At 38.3% G+C, this 23,037-nt stretch overlaps 1 protein-coding gene across 1 annotated transcript in view; it reads left to right on the top strand.

Moving 5' to 3' along the window:
* The window catches only part of LOC145106189 (CEN-like protein 2), a 47,583-nt gene that overhangs the window by 11,297 nt on the left and 13,249 nt on the right, over positions 1–23,037 (top strand). The window contains exon 3 of the mRNA XM_079043209.1: positions 15,394–15,434. Within this exon, the coding sequence (XP_078899335.1) occupies positions 15,394–15,434 (41 nt within the window). The remainder of the gene's footprint in view (positions 1–15,393; positions 15,435–23,037) is intronic.

The raw sequence follows: 23,037 nt of genomic DNA, 5'->3' as shown, positions 1-23,037 counted from the left end.
CCCAGCAACTCATCCGAGAATTTCCAATTCTACCCCACTTAGAGCACTAGCTATTATACACAGGCAGCGAGGCTGACATGCTGCTCAATCGAACCCCACCAATACACCGAACTTCAAGGAACCTAAGTTCCTGCTGAAAGTTTCCAATTCCCCGAATCATGACCTTCCTTTCTCACGAATTCCACACCGGATACTATCTCTCTAAAAACTCTCAATACTAACTCTTCTCTAACGCATACAACACTTTATATCTCATGAAAGAAGCAACAACACATAATCATAACATAAACGAGATAAAGCAGAAAAACATACCGGCTGACACCTCTGGCGCTGACCTGATCTCCTCGGTCACAAGCTGATAAGCACGCCCTGGAGCCTTCGGAGGCTCTGCTCGACCCTGACTCCCGTCAGTAAGTCTCAAAGTGGCTGGCGCTAGGGCCTGCACTGACCTGGCAGCCAGCAGAGGACACTGGGCCTTCATATGGCCCACCTGATCACAATGATAACAAAGTCGGACTCTTGCAGCTAGAGTCGACTGCCTGAAATCTCTGGCTATGTGGCCCTCCTTGCCACACTTGTGGCACCCCGAAGAAGAACGACAACTTCCCTCGTGCACCTTGCCGCACTTCCCACAAGTGCGACTCCTCTGACCTCCCTGTCGATAATCAGCGGGCCTCATCCGCTTCGGCGCAGGCTGCGACTGCACCGGGGCCTGCCTCTGCTCTCTCAACTGGAGCTCAATCTCTAACTCGCGCCGCCTAGCGGCCTCCTGCAACTCCAACAAGGTACTACACCTCTGCGTGGACACAAACTGTCGGATATCCCTCTTGAGCATGCTCAGATATCGGGACATCTGAGCCTGCTCCGAAGCAAACTCCGGGCAAAACATCGCCCTCTCAGTAAACATCCTGGTGATCTCCGTCACCGACTCTGAATCCTGCTTCAGCTCCAGGAACTCCTGAGCCAACCTCTCTCTCTCTCAACCTGTGGAACATAACGAGTACTGAACATCTCCCGGAACTGATCCCATGTAACCGCAGCCCGTTGCACATCAGAATAAGATCCCGTAGTCAACCTCTACCAATCCTTCGCCCCGAGTCTCAAAAGGTTCAGAGCACACCTCACCCTCTGATCCGCAGGGCATGAACATGTGAAGAAACAACCCTCCACGTCTGACAACCATCTCATAGCAATGATAGGATCCTGAACTCCATCAAAGGTAGGGGCTTCGTATTATCGAAGTCCCGATACTGAAAACCTCGACCGGTTCCTCCTCCTGCCGCTGTAGCTGCCACAGCATCCGTCTCTGCAAGAGCTGCATAGCGCTCATCAAAGTACTCAACCATGGCGGTCTTGATCGACCCAAACATCTCCGGCAACTTAGCCCGGAACATAGCAGCAACCTCATCATGCAGGATCTCCCGAATCCTGGCATCCAACTCATCCGTACTCATCTGACCAATGACCTCGGGTGGTACTGACCCATCCTGAACACCCTCTCCTGATCCTGATCCCGAACCAGATCCTGCCCTGAAACGTCTCGTAATCGCCATACTGCAATACACCAACAAGACCCTTAGACACATCACATATCCACCCGGGGAACTATCTCATATCCGATACCCTAGAGAGTTGTGACTTCCTTGATACGCGTATGGGTCCTGTGGTTTCAGTAGTACGGGCCCATACTACCTTCCACACCTACCCATATTTGTCTCAAGTATCACCACGACACTCTAACCATATACACACACACGGCGAGCGCTCAATCCTCACTCCTAGAGGAAAGCTGAATATCTCATATAAGGAAAACCTTAGGCTAGTAGGCATCACATAATCAGGCAATTCTATCATGCAATTCCTGAAATTCCCTAGCCTAGTACTAGCATGTTGTTCTAACATATCACATAAACAAATAACTTGTATGGTATTTTGGGGTAACTTACTGGCTCTGGCTGATCGTACCCTCTGCATCCTCCTTTACTTATTTCGAAAACCTTTTGAAAACCATTTTGAAAATCCCTCCTTGATTTGAGACTGGATTCACACGAATGTTCCTCCAATTCACTCAAACCAAGGCTCTGATACCAACTTGTAACGACCAAAAATTCCAACCAATTTAAAACATTTTATTTCATTCAAAAACCATTAAGTTCATACATCTTGTTTTCAAAATAGTTTAGACATCAGAGTATCCCCCACAACCATATCACATAAATCATAAAACATGAGGAGCGGTACGATCACGCCTTCGCCTTGCCACGATCTCTTGAAGTACCTGAAACAATAAACTGCAACTGTAAGCCCGAAAGCTTAGTGAGTTTCCCCCAAAGTACCCATACACACATAAACATACTCATACAACAAATAACAACATACTATGGGTCCAATCAACCTTCCGGTTGGAATACCCCTAGCCCTCAACCATCGGGTTGGAATGCCTACATACTATGAGCCCAATCATCCTGCCGGGATGGAATACTCTCGGCCCACAACCATCGGGTTGGAATGCCCATACACTTATACGTACAACAATAACTACTATGGGTCCAATCATCTCGCAAGATGGAATACCCCAGGCCCCTCAACCATCGAGTTGGAATGCCAACATACTATGAGCCCAATCATCCTACCGAGATGGAATACTCCTGGCCCACAACCATCGGGTTGGAATGCCCCACTTCTTATACATACAATAACTACTACTATGGGTCCAATCATCCCTCAGGATGGAATACCCCAGGCCCCTCAACCATCGGGTTGGAATGCCAACCTACTACAAGTCCAATCATCCCACCTGGATGGAATATTCTCGGCCTACAACCATCGGGTTGGAATGCCCCTACACTAGCAACATGCACACATAACAGGCAACCATATAACACTCTACAGAACCAACATACTAGGGCCCTATCATCCTACCGGGATGGAATGCCTTCTGCTACTGCTCAACATACATATCCCGCAGGTAACCTCCTACCAGTGTACATAAGGCAAGACCAACTACAGGTCTATAAATATAACCACTACCCAACTACCAGGGTGCTGATCCAACAAAACTTGCCATCACTTAACTACCTTATCCTCCAGGGTACTAAGCTAACAGAGCATAACATCATATCATTATCCTATCTACCAGGATACTAGCAAGCATATCATCACATAAGCATAACAAGCTCTAAACAACAATTCAAAGGGCCGGCCTTGGTGCCTTAGACCCTTGAGTACAGTCAGGATAACTCACCTTAAACGAAGAACCGAACCACGAAAGCACACTCCCGAAGCACTGCTCCAAACCCCAACACCTATTGCCATCAACGGACCATTGACATAAATAACCAATTACCATAACACCCATGAAGGTCAAAGTCAAAGTCCAGGCCAAAGTCAAACTTCATGACTGACTCTACTCGCCGAGTCAACCCGTTGACTCGTCGAGTCCTTATACTCTGAAAACTCTTAGAACACGACTCAACTCGCCGAGTCACCCCAAGACTTGTCGAGTCCAACGATCTCCGAGTCCCATCCTGCTCGACTCACCGAGTCACCTCCCGACTCACTGCTTCAAGGTTTAACCAGAAGAGATTGGGGTTCTGCGACCAGACTCGCCGAGTCCAAGAACAGACTCGCCGAGTCCAAGGCAATCTTCAATAGACTCGCCGACTTGTTCTTCCAACTCGCCGAGTCCATGCACATGTTCATACAACTCGTCGAGTACACCCATGTGACTCGTCGAGTCTCTCCAGTTTTCAATCCATACAGTGGCTTTTCGAACCATGCAGGGGCTCCAATCCATAGATCCACTCTTCTACAGTCTAACCCTCACATAAAGTGGAAAACTTTACGTGAAACCAAGGAGATATAGGCCCAAAACACTCTAGGGATAAGGTTAAGGACTAGGGGGCTTCACCAATATCTCTTAGACAGGAGCTTTATGACATTTTGGACCATCACAAGCCTAGATCTGAGGTAGCAACCTCAGATCTAAGCCTCTAACTCGAAATAGCTCTCAATCATACAAAAAATACCCCAAATCTCAATGATAAAAGATCTAGATGCAAAAGAGCCCAAGCAACAGATTATTACCTCCAATATAAGCTCCAACTGAAGTAGATCACAGATCTACACCACTCCTTTGCAGCAAGCCTCTTGATCTTCAAGCCCCTTTCCAAGATTTCCTCCTCCAAAGCTCTATTCTCTCTATTAATGGAGGCTCACTTGATTTTAGGGTTTCTGGATCTCAAAAGGGTAGTAAAGAGGCTAAGGGTGGGTTATAATGTTCTTTATATAGGGCACAACCCCCGGGATTAGGGTTTTCTCTCTACAGCACCAACTCGTCGAGTCCAAGCCGCCGACTCGGCGAGTTGGCCACTTAAACCGCGATAGAATTCCCGCTCCGACTCGGCGAGTAAGTAGGCCTACTCGTCGAGTCCTTTATTTTTTTACACTTTTGGCCCTTCATTGAACTTCTGAAATTTTGGGATGTTACAATCGGGTTGGAATGCCTCAGCCTGTTGGCTTACGCACAATACAGTGAAGCCTCAGCCACCAACCAAACATGTGCACATATAACAGTCTACAGCCAGTCAAACAGATCTACAGATCACTAAGCATAACAACACACTATCTACCAGGATACCGATCTAATAGATCATAATAGCATAGCAACATCCTATCTACCAGGATACCGATCTAACATATCATAACAGTATAATAGCATGCATAACAGGATATCAATCCAATGGGTCGGCATTGGTGCCTTCGACCCGCAAGTACAGTGAGGACAACTCACCTCACAAGATGAATAGAATTGATAAGGCCAGACTCCGAATCTCATCTCTCAACTCAAATGCCTACAACCACCAAGTGACCAATTCCATCAAAACCCCAAAAATACCCTCAACAGTCAAACTTCTTCAAACATGGTCAAACTCGATAAATACATTGAGTCAACCAAGCCGAGTCAACCGAACCGAGTTAACTCAAAATTGGTTGTTCCATGCGAGTACGCGGGGCGTACTCTGGAGGTACGCTCAGCGTATGCAAGCCTCGCATTGACTGATTACGGGGTATTTGACCGAGTACGTGGAGCGTACTCCCTTCTACGCGGGGCGTACCCTCGCAGATATAACTTCTTTATTAAGTGCTTAATGGCTTCAGCACTTGAGCTCATACTTCAGATCTAAGGTCCAGAGGCATACTAGAGTCATAAAGTTCCCAACTTTATGACTTTCCACGTCCAAAAAGTCCTTAATGCAAGGTCTTAATCCATTAAGACATTCTCAAGAAGCATGGAGACAAACTAGCTAAAGGGCCCTCATTTTTATGGCTTAGAACCCTTCCTAGGGTCTAGAAGGACAACTCAAAACGTCCAACACCAAACATGCATAGAAATGGGACTTTTGGGACAAGAAGAACACATAAAGCTACCAAAAATGAGATCAAAGCAAATAAAACATCAAGGTGAAGACTTTTTACCTTCTGGAGCTTCCCAAGAAGGTCATGATCCAAGATCCACAAGCTTGCTCCAACTTCTAAACTCCTAAATGCAACTCCTTCTTCCTTACGCACACAAAGGACACACTTTTAGCTCAAAATACACTCTTATGGGGTTAGGGTTTGCCAAAAATGACTCAAGGGCTTGGAGGCTGGAAAGGTGGGGGTAAATGAGCTATAAAGGTGCTTAAATACCCCACAAACCCTAAAAATTAGGGTTTCACTCGGACATGAGTACGCCCAACGTACTAGGGCATGCCCTAGTATGCTTAGCGTACTCACATGTACGCTTAGCGTACTCCTCCCACATCCAAATTACAAATTTGCCACTAGGGCTTCCTATGGCCACTTCCTTCTAATTCCAAGGACCAAAAGTGACATAATTAAAACCAAGGGATGAATTGTAGAATACCTGAAATTCGGGGTGTTACATATAGCCACCACACCATGGTTGAACAATGTTGTAAATATTCAGTTTGTTGGGGTCGTCCCCTCTAGTATGACCTCATGTCTTGTATGTTGGCCTACTTGCATCCATGTATGGGTCATCATGGTGTCGATGTGCTACATAAACTAATCTTTAGTTGTTTCATTTATTGTATTAACAAAAAGTCATGCATGCTATGTTATTCATGTTAAGTTGGAAAACATATCAGAATTCCTTTTGGTCTTTTTGAGTCTAGTTAAGTCTAGTTTTTATATTATATATTATAATATGTAGACATCCCCACTTTTAATGTTAGTATCGTATTTTTATAGACTTATCTATGTTGTTACAAATCAGACTCCTTTGAAACATTCCTTGCGTTTCTTGTATATGTAGAAACTAAATTTAGTTGTGAGACCAAGGTCTTACAATGTGATCATGTAGAATATTTTGACAATTCTTCTCTTCATGGGACCTTTGACTCTAATTGAATTCAAATCTATTTGTGTGCTTTCGGATGTAACGACAAAATGTTAAATAAAAAAATGATCTACAACATGAATAAATATGGTTTGCACTCTCGTATTACAATGAACTTAACCACCCTACGCACATACACTTTGGGTTGAAGTGCTACACGTAGCTAAAAACATATTACATATACTTCTTTCCGTCTCACTCCAAAACAACATATTGTAACACCACTAACTTATTATTATAAAATCATTCATTTAAAACTATTTGCAGTTTTAAAAATAAACTTCAGAGTTTTAACAAAATTTGTGGAATGTCAAATGGTCCCAAAAGTTATCAAAAGAACTGTCGTTTAAAAATGCGAGAGAATAATAGGTATCAGAACATAGTTCAAGCTCTCCAGTGTCTTCTGAAAGTATAATCCTTTATTTCCTCCAAAAACTTCAATCCGAACACACATCAATATAAGTTAGGCAACGAAATTGCCTAATGAGTTACTCGATGTTGATTCATTTGGAGTAAGGGCTAACATTCCAACTTACTCGAATCAAACATCCAAAAAAATGTTTAAAATGTATAAAATAATAGTTTTAATAAACCAATCAAAACAAATGGATCTTATATGCCCAAGAGTTTAGCTTCAACAGTTATATTCCCAAAAGGACACAAAGGTTCTTTGGAATGCAAAAAGGGTAAACCATGATTTTATCATAAGATTAGATGCAATGCATGCAAACACACCCACCCTTTTTCCATTTCAAAAGTATAACTTACAAAATTGGTGGTTTAATATCGCAGACTCATGGTTAGTGCCAACAAAGAACCACTACCAATTGTTATCCTGCAAACCAATCGATAGGGAATTAGGGGAGCCGCCACCCTACACCACATAATGGGTATATACCCTAGATATTCACGTGAGGATTATCTAGAAATCTAATAAAAACAATGAACATGACGAATGGTCAATATTTTTGGTACTCAAGATCTTAAACTCACATCTCATCCTAGCATGGTATGCACAAGTAGGATGCCCAAATCATTTTTCAAGAACATAGGATTTTTTGCTTGTATAATCAAACTAATTTCCAAAAATGATTTTTCATGAATACATAGATACATATAGCATAAAAGTAGAAAGAAAAATCATTTAAGGAAAACTAAAAAAAATTCAAAGTAAGGTAGGGGATGTGTGTTCCTGGTAACTCACCTCGACTTTTAGCTCCAAAAACTCTCTTTACTTTTATAAAGTCCCCTCAAACACCACCTATATAATTTAAAGTGTATTACTATAAATCACCAAAATTTCCTTGGTGTCAGAAAATTTTTGAACTCTCAAATTATTTGTTATTTATATAATTAGGAGTAATGTAATTCAAATAATGTTAAACAGATGTGACAAACTCCACGAAAAGGAAATGCTCCTTAACAAAATGTTTTATGTGTCAAGTGACAAGTCATGTTTTTCTAAGGAATGCATCATGTTTCTAGGTAACTTCCTATTTTATACGTCGTACTTACATTACGCATCACGTTTTACTATGAAACACATTGTGTTCTGTACAACAGAATACCAACTTAGTTTTTCACTCACTTCTATCCATTCTAACTTCACTTAATCAAGTGGATTCCAAAATACTCATTTGTATAGCCATTATGGACTTCTAAACATCATTAATAGTCACTAATCCATTCAAAATTCATTGACTTAATCATTTAAGTCTTCACAATAAACCATGACGTTTATTGATGGTTATAATTCTTTTCTTTGACTTAAGTGGTTAACGTGACCAACGAGTCACTAGTGTTCCTTGGAACATCCTAAGTATTGAATCTACCAATTCATCATAGTGATGCAATTCAATACTTCCCAATCTAATTAAAATTTTGAGCTAAATTTCTCAATGATATCATAATTCGTTTCCTATATTTCGTAATTTGCCCTTATGGCTAACAACCCTTAGAATGGTTAAGTGTTTCTTCATGTTTTCTATCTAATTTAACATCAATGCATCAATTCATGATTATGAATATCATTTATGTGAATAATTACCAACAAACTATGTAGAAGCTCATCAATCAACTAAATATCCCCAAATCCATTTCATAATCACTTTATTCTCCCATTACCTTGAGTTTGTGCATCCTTGAAGGATTATTGCATCAAAACTACTTTAATGATCATATAATCATCTAGGGAAAATGATAATATGATGATTATTATTGGGATCTAGGGTTTGTGGTGAGGTTATCACTCAAACACCAAATCTATCAAAGGGATGATAAATTTGAGCATAAAAACCACACCAACCATCTTATAATTTTTATAAAAGAAAACCCTAGCCCGCAATTGGCCATGGAATCCACATTTACTTTCACTCTATGCCTCAAATTCGAAATTAGTGTTAGTATATGAAGCATTCATACCTTAAACCCCAAATTGTTTCCGCTCTTTGCACTAGATGATTTATAATTGCTTGATTTAAACTCTAGAAGACATTACTTAATGCAGTTGCCATTTCTCCAAGCCCTCTAGTTCTACAATCATTTATTTGGCTGAAATGAGGAAAGAGTGTTCTTTATATAAGCTCGATTTCATTTTCCATTCTCACATCTTCATATTTTTACAAGATTGGTCCTAAACTCCAACTAGTGGGAATTATCATCTAGGAGTTAACTCTTTTAGTCCCTCTCCATCATATTTATGATTTGAATGGCTCACGATCATTTAAGTGAGTCAACACATTGGTCAAACCCTCCTTTGACATTTTTACATCTTTAGTCCCTAACTTCTAAATGTTGTAATTTTAACATTTGTTCTTCCAGTGTTTTTATTTATTTATTGCTTAATTAATTAAATGAAAAATTCTATCCCTAAATGTGGAATATTACACATATCATTTTCCAAATTGTTAAAAAGAAATCATCTCACACTCCCTTATAAGGTCTTTGGGTGGATTTGATATCCCCACATCCCACCACCATATAGAAGTACTCTTCGTGCCACGTAGTGTGTTTTTCTTGGCTATCCTATCATGTATGAGTTTTAGATAACATTACCACTCATCCCTTATCTTGCATCGACTCCTTAAAGTGACCTAACCTCCAATATCCTACCTTGACAATGTCCTGACTCCATCCTAGCTATTGGTGTAATCAAGCATGTTGTACCACCATATTAATTTATGTCCACTCCTATAAAAAGCGGCATATCTAAAATCATTTATTTCTTCTATCTCCATACTTCCAATGAACATGTATGTCATGTTCTCATGTGATATACATTAACTATCATCGTTGAGAAAAGAAAATGAAAGATAAATACAATTCCCTTATTAATATTGTAACTAGCCTAATTTTGGTGAGGAACCTTGAGGCTAATATTTACACATCTATTTGTTGTTTAAAAAAAGCTTTGTGTCGATTATACACTAGCTGTATATAAATTTTGTTTGGTTGTAAACATAAAGATGCAATGGATCGAAATTAATTGCAATTAAATCTTTAGTTAGATCATCAAATCGACAAACATTCACACATTTATTAGCCTTTTTATGTCCATATATTGGCTTATTCACTAAATTGATGTATAGCACACTTTTTCATGGTAATCTTAAATAAACGGTTTACATGTACCAACGACTCAGTCTATGCATGCCATATCCTAAGTATGTATGTTAACTTTAGAGATCTTTGTATGGATTAAACAAATTCAATTCCTTCACGCTTAGTTTCAACATTTTCCTCGTATTTTTCACCTATGTTAGTTTCTAGTCAAGAAAATCATACTCCTCCATGTATATCTCCTACTATATATTGATGATATTCTTCTTACGACCTCCACTTTCGTTATCCTTCGAATGTTTATGGCCTCTCCCAATAGTTATCATTTTGACATATTTCAGACCTTCAAGATATTTTCCCAACATCTATGATACCAAAATAAAGATGGGATTTCCTCTATTAGCGCCAATATACGAAGTACATTCTGAAGTTGACCAGTTGCTCAACTAGAGCACATGTCAAACTATGTTTGATATTTATCCAAACTTGAACTGTAGTCACATTCTCTGTCACTACTAGTTAGGGGAATATTGTATCTAATGTTCACATCCCCGACTTAAACTATGTCATCTACAAAAATATGCATGATTATGTATGATTATGAGAGCTACACCTTAATGAATGGAAACATGTTGTATGATGCGATCGAGGCACCCTCTACCTCCGAATTTAGTTATATGCCTCCACCATCATTTGTCTTAATGCCTCATATAGTACCGATTGGGGATGTACCTAAACTCATCACTTCACATACAAATACTATGTTTTTCCTTAGTAATAGTTTACTTAATATTTATCTAAATGTTAATCAAATGTATTCCACTCTAATGTCGAATTTGAATACCATGGGGTGGCTAATGTGACTGTTAAAACATGTTGTCTTTATAAACATCACTCGCCTTTCACCAAAGTTACCAAATTTATTGTGACAATGTAAGGTCCATTTAACTTTACACCAATCATACTCAGTGCAAACATACTAAGAACATCAAGATCAATATACACTTTGTTTGCAACAATGTTACTACATATCGTAAATTTTCTTTTCTTGATTTCAAATATAGTTTGAATGATCATATTCAACATCACGATCATAATATAGGGGGGCATTAACATATATTTTGTTTCTTTTTCTATATTGTCTATTTTAACCCTTATCTTGTAATTTGATAGCAGCTCATGGCCTATTGTACTGCTGTATAAATTTGTTTACAATGAGAACTCATATCGGCTAGATGATTTTATTTTTCATTTAAAATGTTATCTAAAATACATATTTATAAAATAATAATAATAAAACTTTATAGAATATAGGTCCCAAATGGTTAACTCTTTAACATATTAAAGTATGTGAAGGAATACAAGGGTGTGCAAAAGTTATAAAGAGACAATATCTTAAACTAAGCTTAGAATCATTACATTATAAATTTATAATCTATTTAAAATATCTAGAAGTTAGGCGTGTCTTCGGTTCTTACCGAATCTTTCAAACCGAGTAGATATCAAAATAAAAGTGTTAGGCTTAGAAAGATCGGTGAGTGTCCCAGGGTCAACTCTTAAAGAATATTAGATAAGGGAAATAATCTAAACTCAAAGTCAAACCCCCAAAAATAATTTCAAATCATCTCAAGATTTTGGTAGTTTCAATAGACCAATAGCTTACTCATTCAGTAGACCAAAAGTTCAATAGTTTATTTGTTGAAAAGTTCAAGGGTTTAATAGACCAATAATTTAATAATTTAAATGTTCAATAAACCAATAGTTCAAAGTTCAATAGTTAGGGTATAGAGAGCTTCAAATGAAAAATAAATACAATATCAACAATTTCCATGGTCTACTTAGTAATTTCAAATAATTAATGGATATGATTTTATTCCCAATTCCAATTCAATATCAAAGTCCAATATCACAGTGATGATTATGTTTAGGTCTTAGGGATCATGCACAATGTCTCATTCTATACGATACACTTTCAATGCTCGTTCTAAGGTTATGGATCATGTGCAGTTATCATAAAGCACCCTATACACATTGTATACTTCTTCTAGTCTAAACTAGGTGTCTTCTGAACAATCAAACAAGCACCGCTCAAGGGGTTCTAAATTGCTTACGAACGTGGGGCTTACTAGAAAGACACACCTTAAATCATAAGATCCAAAATAGGTCCCAATAAATGCCACACAAAATCTCATCCCATCTTAAGTGGACACACAAATAAATGTATCTTAAGTGGACACACAAATAAATGATCAAAATCATTTCACATCAAACAAAAAGTTTTCCCCATTTACAATAAATCTCTTTCAAAAATAAATTTCGTTAATGCATAAAATACATATTGTATTCATTTAGAACATGTGATGTTTAGCATATAAAAACAACTCTTCAAAATCATCAAAATAAGTTTAATGACATGTATAATTGGTATAACTCACCTTAGGTTATTGTAGGTATCTAACTTCAAATCTAGTAGTGATTGGTAGTCCAATGTTCACTTATACATCAAGGTTATACTCATCGCTTAACCATTAAATTAATCTCTTAAGGTAACAAATATTTAGAATCTTATTTTATACCTTATAAATGTTCCTTAGGTCACTGGAAGTGTAATGGAAGTGATTTAAGGTCAATCAAATTAGTAGAGAAAAAGTTATGACTTTTAAATATATGGTCGTGTCAAATATGCCTAGTAAATTATACGACCATGCAATTCATTAGGTACCTCAATTCATACCAAAATTTGTATTTTACTTTGTGCTCTTGACCCAATATTTCATTAATCATTATAATTGACCTCTAAGGATGGAATAAGATTTTGAAATTTGTTTTATGTTATTATTAACATCTTAATTCATCCATGACTTAATTATTTATAAGCTATTATTATAGATTTAATTAGTTTATATTCCATGTCCATCAAAAGAGCTTATAGGTTCCTTTTCCATGTGTTCAGTCACCCAAAATGTATTTAAATCTCCATACAATGGCTATATTTAATGAGTTCAAACTAGTTTTAGTTACATAGATTAATATTCTAACATTAATCCAGTCTATTTATTTGTCATTATTAAATTCAAAGCACAAAATGAAAACATGATTCCTACTTTTAGCTTGAAATCCATTCAATGACAATTTAAAGCTACAATAATTCACCAATCTAGGCCTTATAACTTCCCCAAGTTCACTTTTAATATGGAAATCAAGCAACATGGCAGAAAGTTGATGATAGAAAGACAAACTATTGATGAAACATAAACTAAAGAACCAAATCAAATCCAATTTACTATAGGATTTTGGATTTGTGAAGATCCAAAATTCCATGTTGCTAAAATGAAGAAAGATAACTAGAAATTATACTTTCTAGAGCTCCTAGTTAATTATTCTAGTGGAATTCCTTCAAAGACACTTCATAATGTCTTCAAATCTTCCTTCGAGCTCTCAAATGTCCTTTCTAAACTCTCCTAATTTCCAAAATCATGACAAAAGATCAAAATGAGAGGTTTGGGGGTTTAGTTAAAAGTTTTCCAATTTAGTAACATAAACCCCTCAAGTTTCCATTCTCATATTGGACTCTATATTGTCTCAAACTTATCATCTAACCTTGAAGAATTTTACATATATAACCGTTAAAGTTACTATCATGACACTAAAATTCCAAAAACCTAATTCACTTAGTTAAGTCCAAGTTATACTTAAGTTTTTCGGATTTGAGATTTAACATGTTTATTTCTTGAACTTTAAATCTTCTTTTTAAGCCTAATTTAACCTTTTAATAACCTTGAAACTTTCAATTTCACTCATATTTATTTATATCATTTATTTCTATAATTTATTTCATTTATTTGTATTTAATTTAATTACTTTTTTATTTAATTTTTCAAAAATTTAATTTTGCTAAAATTGTCAAAAGCTTTAGTCCCGAAATACATATATTACGGTATAAATTATAGAAAAGTTAACTGTTCTTTAATATAAAGGGCATGGAGAAGCCAAGATAGGAGCATCTCGAACAATTAGGATTTTAACTTTATATTCTTAAATTTGAAATTATTTTTAATTTATAATTACAATATTATAATACTTTGGGTTGAACAAGGCTTCTTTCAATATTTCCTGTTTTTACGATCTTGTTATGAGAACTTGGATCCTCTTCTTATTGGTCTTCAAAGGAAATATTTAGATGTTATTGTTCTCACGATATTTTGGATGCTACGGAGGTTTCGAAACACCACTCTTTTCAACCAAGCAAAACAAAGAAGACACGTTAATTACTTTAAAGAAAACATAGTTATTTAGGGCTGTAAACGAACAAACCAACACGAACGGGGCTTGTTCATGTTCGTTCGTTTAAGTTAACCGAACAAATGAACGAACACGAACGGTTAAATGAACGAGTTTTCTTGTTCATGTTCGTTCATTTAACATATTACATTGTTCATGTTCGTTCGTTTATGTTCGTGAACATGCTAAACGAACAGAAACAAACGAACATAAACGAACAAAGATAAACAAACATATATAAACATAAATGAACATATAATATAATAATGTAATCAAACACAATTAAACATATATGAAGATAAAACGAACTTATATGAATGAACATAAACAAACGTAAACGAACAACATAAATGAACGTTCACGAACATAATTGAACGAACGAGACCATTGTTCATGTTCGTTCGTTTAACTAAACGAACAAGAATTTGCGTTCATGTTCGTTCATTTATTAAATAAACGAACATAAACGAACTTCCCGCCGAACGGTTCAAGAACAATTCGTTGATCGTTCAGTTCGTTTACAGCTCTATAGTTATTCAATCGTACTTTCGAATTTAATTACAAGAAGTAGAACATTTAAACTTAATTGGATTAGTTAGCTTCAAAATCCAACCCTTGTTTTAACTTCTTTGTAATGTTCCTTGTCTACTATCTTACAAACATTTATAAAATCCTCCCTTTTAAAAAAAAAGTGTGTAAACTTTGTACCGTACTAAAATTTACCAAGTTTATAGATGTTTTGATTGCTTTTATAATATGTTTATTAGCTTATTGCCATTATCACTAAAAGATAACTTGAGCGTTTAGATTGCACAAACTAGCTTGTGTATATCGACTTAAATAAAAACTTTATAAATTATTTTATTTTAACTTATTAGTTTCTTATAAACTAATTTAAGTGGTTGGTACCAGAAAGATCAATATAAACATATATTTTTGGTATTACATAAAGAAATAGAACATAGATAACTAGTCAAAGTTATCATTATCATATTCATATAAATAAAACATTTTACATTCTTTTTGTGAACCCGAAGACTATTGACTATTGAGAAAGGAAGATGCCACTTGTAGAAAAAAGAAACAAGCAAATGCGATAGAGATTTAACATTGAAGTGACAATTGCCACTCTTTTCTTGTTTCTTTTTCAGGATGGTTACAGATATTCCAGGCACCACTGACTCCTCTTTTGGTATGTTCTTTTCCTTCATTCAATCATCCCTACCCATTCATATTTCATCATATTCTATTATTCTTAATATTATATTTTATTTTACTCTTTTATAAATTATTTACAATGTCATTAATTTTATATCTTGCTAACTTGGCTAACAAAAAGTGTTTTTAATAAAGATGTTATGGGTTCAAACTCAAACATTGTAAATATACAATCTCGTAGTTCTAAAAAAATTAATTTCATATTTTTTATTAAATGTATACGTATTTTTGGTTGGCTCATTAACGAGGGTAAATTATGTATTCTAGTACTCCCTTTGACAACGAAGTCCACTTTGCATGAACAATAGAGTCATGTCCCATAAAAGGAAAGTGCACTGCGTTTTTCCCTACCTAAAAATATTAACATAAAGATTCAAACTAGCCGGCCGACAAATATCACAGCTCTATAAAAGGAAAGTGCACCAAGTTTAGAATATTGTCTTGAGCAGCTACGGCCTATAAAGTTGTAGAGAGTGACTCGGAAGGGAGCTCGGCACATCCTATGTGGCTTTGGTGCACACCACCTCACAACCTCGATAAAGGTGATTTGGCAACCATACTCGACAGTCGACATATATCTACCGAGTTCAAATCCTAACAAATCTCACTCACCAACCAATCAAACTACTGTTTTTTTTGTTTTTTTATTTTCTATTTTTTTAGTTCTCAAACTCTATAAATTAAATTGCTTCAAACCACCCCTCCAAAACGACAAAAATTTTATGTACAATAACAAAGATGATGTGACGTCCAAATGGTTAACAAAAAGGGTGTGACAACCTAAGAATCAAGATGTGCACTTCTCACATTTTTTCGCTTGCCAAGTGTCACATTAATTTATTTATTTTATTCTCCCCACACCTTATAAATGGTCACAATTCACTTTTACTCATCTATTATTTTATTTTGTTTTAAATAAATAAATAAATAAGATATTTTAATAAAAAAGAAATACTTCGCTACTTTAAAATAAATCAAAAACATTACATTTAAAAAAAAAATACTACTCCAAAAACATATCAATTATAACATCCTAATTTTTATAATAAAATTTTCATTTTTAAATAAGATAAATACTCATTTTCATAAACCTTAATCAAGATAAAATTCATTTGTTCATAAAATCAAAATCCTAAAATCAAGATCATAGTGTAAACATCGCGTAAGTCTCAATCATAAAAGTTGATGAGTATATACGGTTACACTTTTGTCTTTCCCTTTGTCAGAAGAAGCACCTAAAAGACATTTAATCTACAAACGTAACTTAAAGTTTAATAAGTTTCCAAAAAATACTACATACCACAATACACATACAATGCATACAAACAATAACCTTCAATTTATAGTTGGTATGTTGCTTGACCTTCAGCTTAAAGTTGGTCCGCCCCCTTAGCCTTCAGATTATAGTTGGTCTGCCCATTGGCCTTCAACTTAACGTTGGTCAGCCACCAAGTATCTTGGCCTTCAGTTGATAATAGGTCCGCCCTCAACCCCCAAATGTTATTTATCGATATATAACAAACAAGCAAACAAACAATCAAACAACAAAGGGAAAACGACTATGCTAGTATACCTTCCTAACAACATACAACAACATACATACATCTTAACATACATAGTATATATACTGTAACATATAGTATAGTGAGAAAACTCACTTGAATCAAAATCTGAATCCCAACTGCTCAAAGTCTTGTAGAATCAACTACATGAACCACTTAAAATCAAACATAGACTAAACCTTAGTATACAGCTCAATTCCTCCAATTTGGCCGAAAGCCAAACTAGTCAAAATGTCAACAATCAACGGTCAATGGTACCTGCGCCGCGACCAGCTTCTTGGTCGCATCGTGATCACTAAACGCCGAGACAATCATGATTGCTCACTGCGACTCGCATCACGACACGCACATGTACCGTGTCACGACGCAAATCCAATCAACTTAATCCATTAAGCTCTTAATCCTTAACGTCCAGAGCTTAAAAGCTCATATTTGAGTCTTTCGGAGCTTTGCATGGATAAAGTTTCAAGCTTTATCCATCTCCTAAGTCCAAACTTCTAAGATCTAAAGCCCTAGATCTATAAATGACCACAAAGATCCAATGAGTCATGCATAGCTAGAAATGAGTGCCAAAATCATCACTTAAAGACCAAAAGGTCCAAAAATCAACTAGATCTAAGGCAATGGTTTTGGAATCAAACTCCAAGAACCTTCCATTATAATCCAAAATAATGATTCAAATCATGAAATAACAACTAAGAACCCATAAATGTGTGATCTTTATACCATCACAAGGTCCAGGAGGTGCGAAAGATGTAAGATCTGATGCAGAAACCACTCTTCAAACAACAAGCTCACCGAATTCTTCCACCAAAAGCACTCAAAGGCTTCAAACACCAAGAACACGTACACACAAAGGCACACTAGGGGTTAGGTTTTTGATCTTGGGGATGGAGGATGAGAGAGTCAACAAACCCTAAAAGTTAGTGCACTTATATAGGGCCCAAAACCCGAGATTTAGGGTTTTGTGCCTAGCTGCCACCGCATCAAGAAACACCTCTAGACCGCATTGCAATTTTAAATGACGTGGCCGCTTCATGACATCTAAAAGTCGTGTTGTGCTAGCCAGATGTTACAACTCTCCCCCACTTGGAGTAGATTCCGTCTTCGAAATCCGGTGCGGTAAATAATTCAGGGTAGTGTTCGCACACATCTCTTCCTCAAGTTCCCATGTCCACTCGGGACCCTTCTAGTGCTACCATTGCACCTTTACCACTCCCACTACCTTGTCCGCAAGTTCTTCGTCTTTTTATCCAAGACCGTGATCGGTCTCTTCACATAGTTCAGATGGTTGTTCACCTGAATATCATCTAACGGTACCACCGCAGAATCAAGAAATATGAAAAGTGTTGTGGATCTGGTTGAGCTCCTCAGTCAGATCCAGCAGGTAGGCAACCTTGCCTACCTGAGCAATCACTCTAAAAGGTTTAATATATCTGGAGCCCAACATGCCCTACTTCTATAAACGAATGACACCCTTCCAAGGTGAAATATTTATAAGTACGAAGTCCCCAACTTGAAACTTAAGATCGGACCAACGTCGATTTGCGTAACTCTTCTATCGACTCTGTGCGGTCTGTAGTTTACCGTGTACTTGTTGTATCATCTTAGTAGTCTTGAGCAAAACCTCAGTGCTCCCCATAACTCTCTGACCAACCTCACACATCAAATCGAGGTCCGAAATTTCCTCCCATAAAACAACTCAAAGGTAGGCATACCAATACTATAGTGGAAGTTGTTAGTGTATGAGAAATCTGTTAACCGTAAATATGAATCCCAACTTCCATGGAAACAAAGAAGGCATGCCCTCAACATATCCATCAAGGTTTGAATAGTCCTCTCGCTCTTCCAAAAACTAGAAGTAAAGCGAACATATCCGTCGGAAACTATAAAGGTCGGCACCCCATGGAAAGAAATCACCTCTCGAATGTAGATATCGGCCAAATTCTCAGTTGAGGAATTGTCCTGGATGGCAATAAAATGAGCACTCTTAGTCAATCTGTCCATGATGACCCAAATAGAATCGAACCCTCGTGCAACCTTTGAGAACTTAGTGATGAAATCCATGGTGATATGCTCCCATTTCCATAATAGGATATCCAACGGTTGCAACTTGCCATGAGGCCTCTGAGGTTCTGCATTGACTTTCCGACAATTGAAGCACTTCTCGACGTACCAAGTAATGTCCATTTTCATGCAGGGCCAACAATAGTGTAACACCCATAAAATTTGAGCCAATTTAAAATATTTTAAATCATTCAAAAACCATTACGTTCATACAATTCGTTTTCAAAATAGTTTAAACATCAGAGTATCCCCCAGAACCATATCACATAAATCATAAAACATGAGGAGCGGTACGATCACGCCTTTGCCTTGCCACGATCCCCTGAAGTACCTGAAACAATACACTGAAACTGTAAGCCCGAAAGCTTAGTGAGTTACCCTCAAAATACCAACCACACATATCATACTCATAACCTATCACAAATAGAATAGCCATGCACATCGGGTCTACTGTGTGACAGGTCTGTCCGCACCGGGCCTTCAGTCCACCTGGTCCACCCTCCGAGTCTAGCCATGTACATCGAGTCTACAGTGTGATTGGTCCGCCCGCACCGGGTCTTCAATCCACCTGGTCCACTCTCTGAGTCTACAGTATGACTGGTCCGCCTGCACCGGGCCTTCAGTCTGCCTGGTCCACTCTCCGAGCCTCGGCACGTCTGGTCCGCCCTCTTGGGGCCTTCAGCCTATCCGGACCGCTCGTTGGGCCTACGGAATATCCGGTCCGCCCTGGGTATGTTGGCCTACAGCACAAAGCAGGACCCGCCTCAACCCAACCCCCGTCAAACAACCATGTGCACATAAAACAATCAATCACATAAAAAATCCTTAACCAGACTATCAGTCTAACAGATCACATAGCATATCAACATCCTAACCAGGATTCCGACCTAACCGGTCACTAGCATAACATTACCCTATATACCGGGTACCGACCTTAACCAGGTCACTAACATAACACCATCCTAAATACCAGGATACAGATCTAGCAAAGCAATAACATAACAAACAATACCCGGATTTCCATCCGATAAAGGGCCGGCCTTGGTGCCGTAGACCCTGTCGATATAGTGAGGATAACTCACCTGCAATTGCAGACTGAAGAGGTAAAACCAAGCTGCTCCGACCACCGACACGAACTTCACCACAAAACACTACCAAAGAACCAATTCCATAAATACTAAAATTACCAAAATACCCTTGGAAGTCAAACTGGTCAACTCTTGGTCAAAATCAAAGTCCTCAGTCAAAGTCAACCCTCCTGGTTGACTCTACTCGCCGAGTCAATCCGTCGACTCGTCGAGTCCTTATACTCAGAAAACTCCATAACACGACTCAACTCGCCGAGTCGCCTCAAGACTCGTCGAGTCCAACGATCCCCGAGTCCCATCCTGACCAACTCACTGAGTCACCCCTCGACTCACTGATCTGCGTCTTAAACAGAAGAGGTTAGGGGTTCTGCGACCTGACTCGTCGAGTCCAAGAACAGACTCGCCGAGTCCAAGGCAATCTTCAACAGACTCACCGAGTTGTTCTTCCAACTCGTCGAGTTCATGCCTATCTTCATGTGACTCGCCGAGTCCACCCATGTGACCCGCCGAGTCCCTTCAGTACTTCATCCATACAGAGGCTTTTTGAGCCATGCAGGGGCTCCAAACTATAGATCCACTCTTCTAGGGCATAACTCCCTCGTAAAGTTACAAACTTTACGTGAAACCAAGGGGTTAAAGGTCCAAAATCACTTTAGGGATAGGGTTTAAGACAAAGGGGCTTCACCAACAACTCATTGACTGATGCTTTATGACATTCTAGACCAACACAAGTCTAGATCTGGAGTAGCAACTTCAGATCTAAACTCCAAACCCGAAATAGATCTTAAACACACCAAAATGGCCCCAAATCTCCTACATGAATAGATCTAGATGCAAAAGAGTGAAGGTAACAGCTTATTACCTCCAAGATGTGCCCAAACTTCAGTAGATTCTGGATCTACACCACTCTCTTGATGCAAGCCCTTTTGATCTTCAAGTTTCTTCCACTAGAAACAACTTCCAAGCTTCAATCTCCCTCCAAAGGCCTCACACACACGAGCTTAGGGTTTTCTGGTTCTCAAGGGCAATAAGGAGGCTGAGAGAAGGACATAAAGTCCTTTAAATAAGGTGCAACCCCCGAGATTAGGGTTTTCTCATTCCAGCACCAACTCGTCGAGTCCAAGCCGCCAACTCGGCGAGTTGGCCACTTAAACCGCAACCCAAACCCGCTCCGACTCGGCGAGTAAGCGTACCTACTCGTCGAGTCCCTTCTTCGAGATTACACTTTGCACCCTTCAACTTCTTGCTTCCGAACTTGGGATGTTACAAATAGTCATGTTTCAAATCCATGTACATCTTTGTGGCACCCGAATAAATTGAAACTATGATTTATGGGCCTCCTCCATCAATGTTTTTTGGCCCCCACCCGAATAAGGAACCCAAACTCTACCATGCAGAGTCAATAAACCCCGACCATCAATATCAAATGTTGAACCCTAACCAACTACCCTATCGCTTTTTCGGTTCTCCTCCTTGACCGCCTCAGCCTGCGCTCCCTTATTTATTTTCAGTAATGGAATCAAAACGGTCACCCTCAAGCATAGATCTTGAATATGTGAACATAGTCGTCTTACGACTCAACGCATTGGCCACCACATTGGACTTAACTGGATGATAAAGAATCTCTAATCATAATCATTCACTACATCAAGCCTTCTATGTTACCTTATATTCATATTTGGTTGGTGCATCAAATATCTTAAACTCTTATGGTTTGTGTAAATGGTACACCGAACTGCATACAAATAGTGAGGCCAGATCCTGAGGGCAAAACTATTGTCCCAAACTCAAAATCTTGAGTCGGAAAGTTATCCTCTTGAGGCTTCAACTGCCTAGAAGCATAAGCGATCACCCGACCTCGTTGCATGAGTACAACCTCGATCCAGTGATCGAAGCATCACAATAAACCACAAAGTCATCAACACCCTCGAGAAGGGTCAACATCAGCGCCTCACACAACTTGTACCTTAAGGTCTTTATGATGCCTGATGCTTAGTCCCCTAGTGAAAAGTAACACTCTTTTTGGCCAAACGGGTCAGGGGAACTGCAATCTTGAAGAAATCCTATATGAATTTTCTACAATATCTAGCCAACCCAAGGAAACTATGAATACCAGATGGAGTCTTTGGAACCTCCCACTGCTTCACTACCTCAATCATTACCGAGTTAACCAAGATACCATTCTGGTTGACAAGATGTCCTAAAAACTGCACATCGCATAACCAAAACTCACACTTAGAGAAGTTTGCATACAACCTCTCACTCCTCAAAACCTCAAGAACCTCCCGTAAAGGCTATGCATGCTGCTCCTTGATCTTAGAATGGATCATGATATCATCAGTAAATATGATCACAAACTGGTCAAGTATGGCCTACACACCCAGTTTATCAGATCTATGAATGTTGTCGGTGTATTGGTGAACCCAAATAACATCACCATGAAATCATAGTGACCATAACGAGTCTGGAAGGTTGTCTACTGAATATCCTGATCTATGACTCTCATCTAATGGTAGCCTGACCTCTAATAGATCTTGGAAAACCAAGATGCACCTTGAAGTTGATCAAATAAATCATCGATCATGGGAAGTGGTTAACGATTCATCACTGTGAGCTTATTCAGCTCCTTGTAGTGAATACACGTCTTGTGAGAACCATTTTTATTCTTGACAAACAAAATCGATGCACACCATGGTAAACTACTCGGTCCGATAAACTCCTTGTCCAACAGTTTCTGAAGTTGAGAGGATAATTCTTATATCTCAGGTGCTTCAAGACAATATGGAGTCTTGGAAATCGGGGCTTCACCAGGGATCAGAAAAGGGAACGAGATCAATTGGAAACCTCACTCCAAAAATCT

This window comes from Lactuca virosa, chromosome 1, assembly GCF_052849685.1.
Source record: "Lactuca virosa cultivar CGN04683 chromosome 1, Lactuca_virosa_CGN04683_v6, whole genome shotgun sequence".
Lineage (NCBI taxonomy): Eukaryota > Viridiplantae > Streptophyta > Magnoliopsida > Asterales > Asteraceae > Lactuca > Lactuca virosa.
This window is presented reverse-complemented; position numbering and strand designations above follow the sequence as displayed.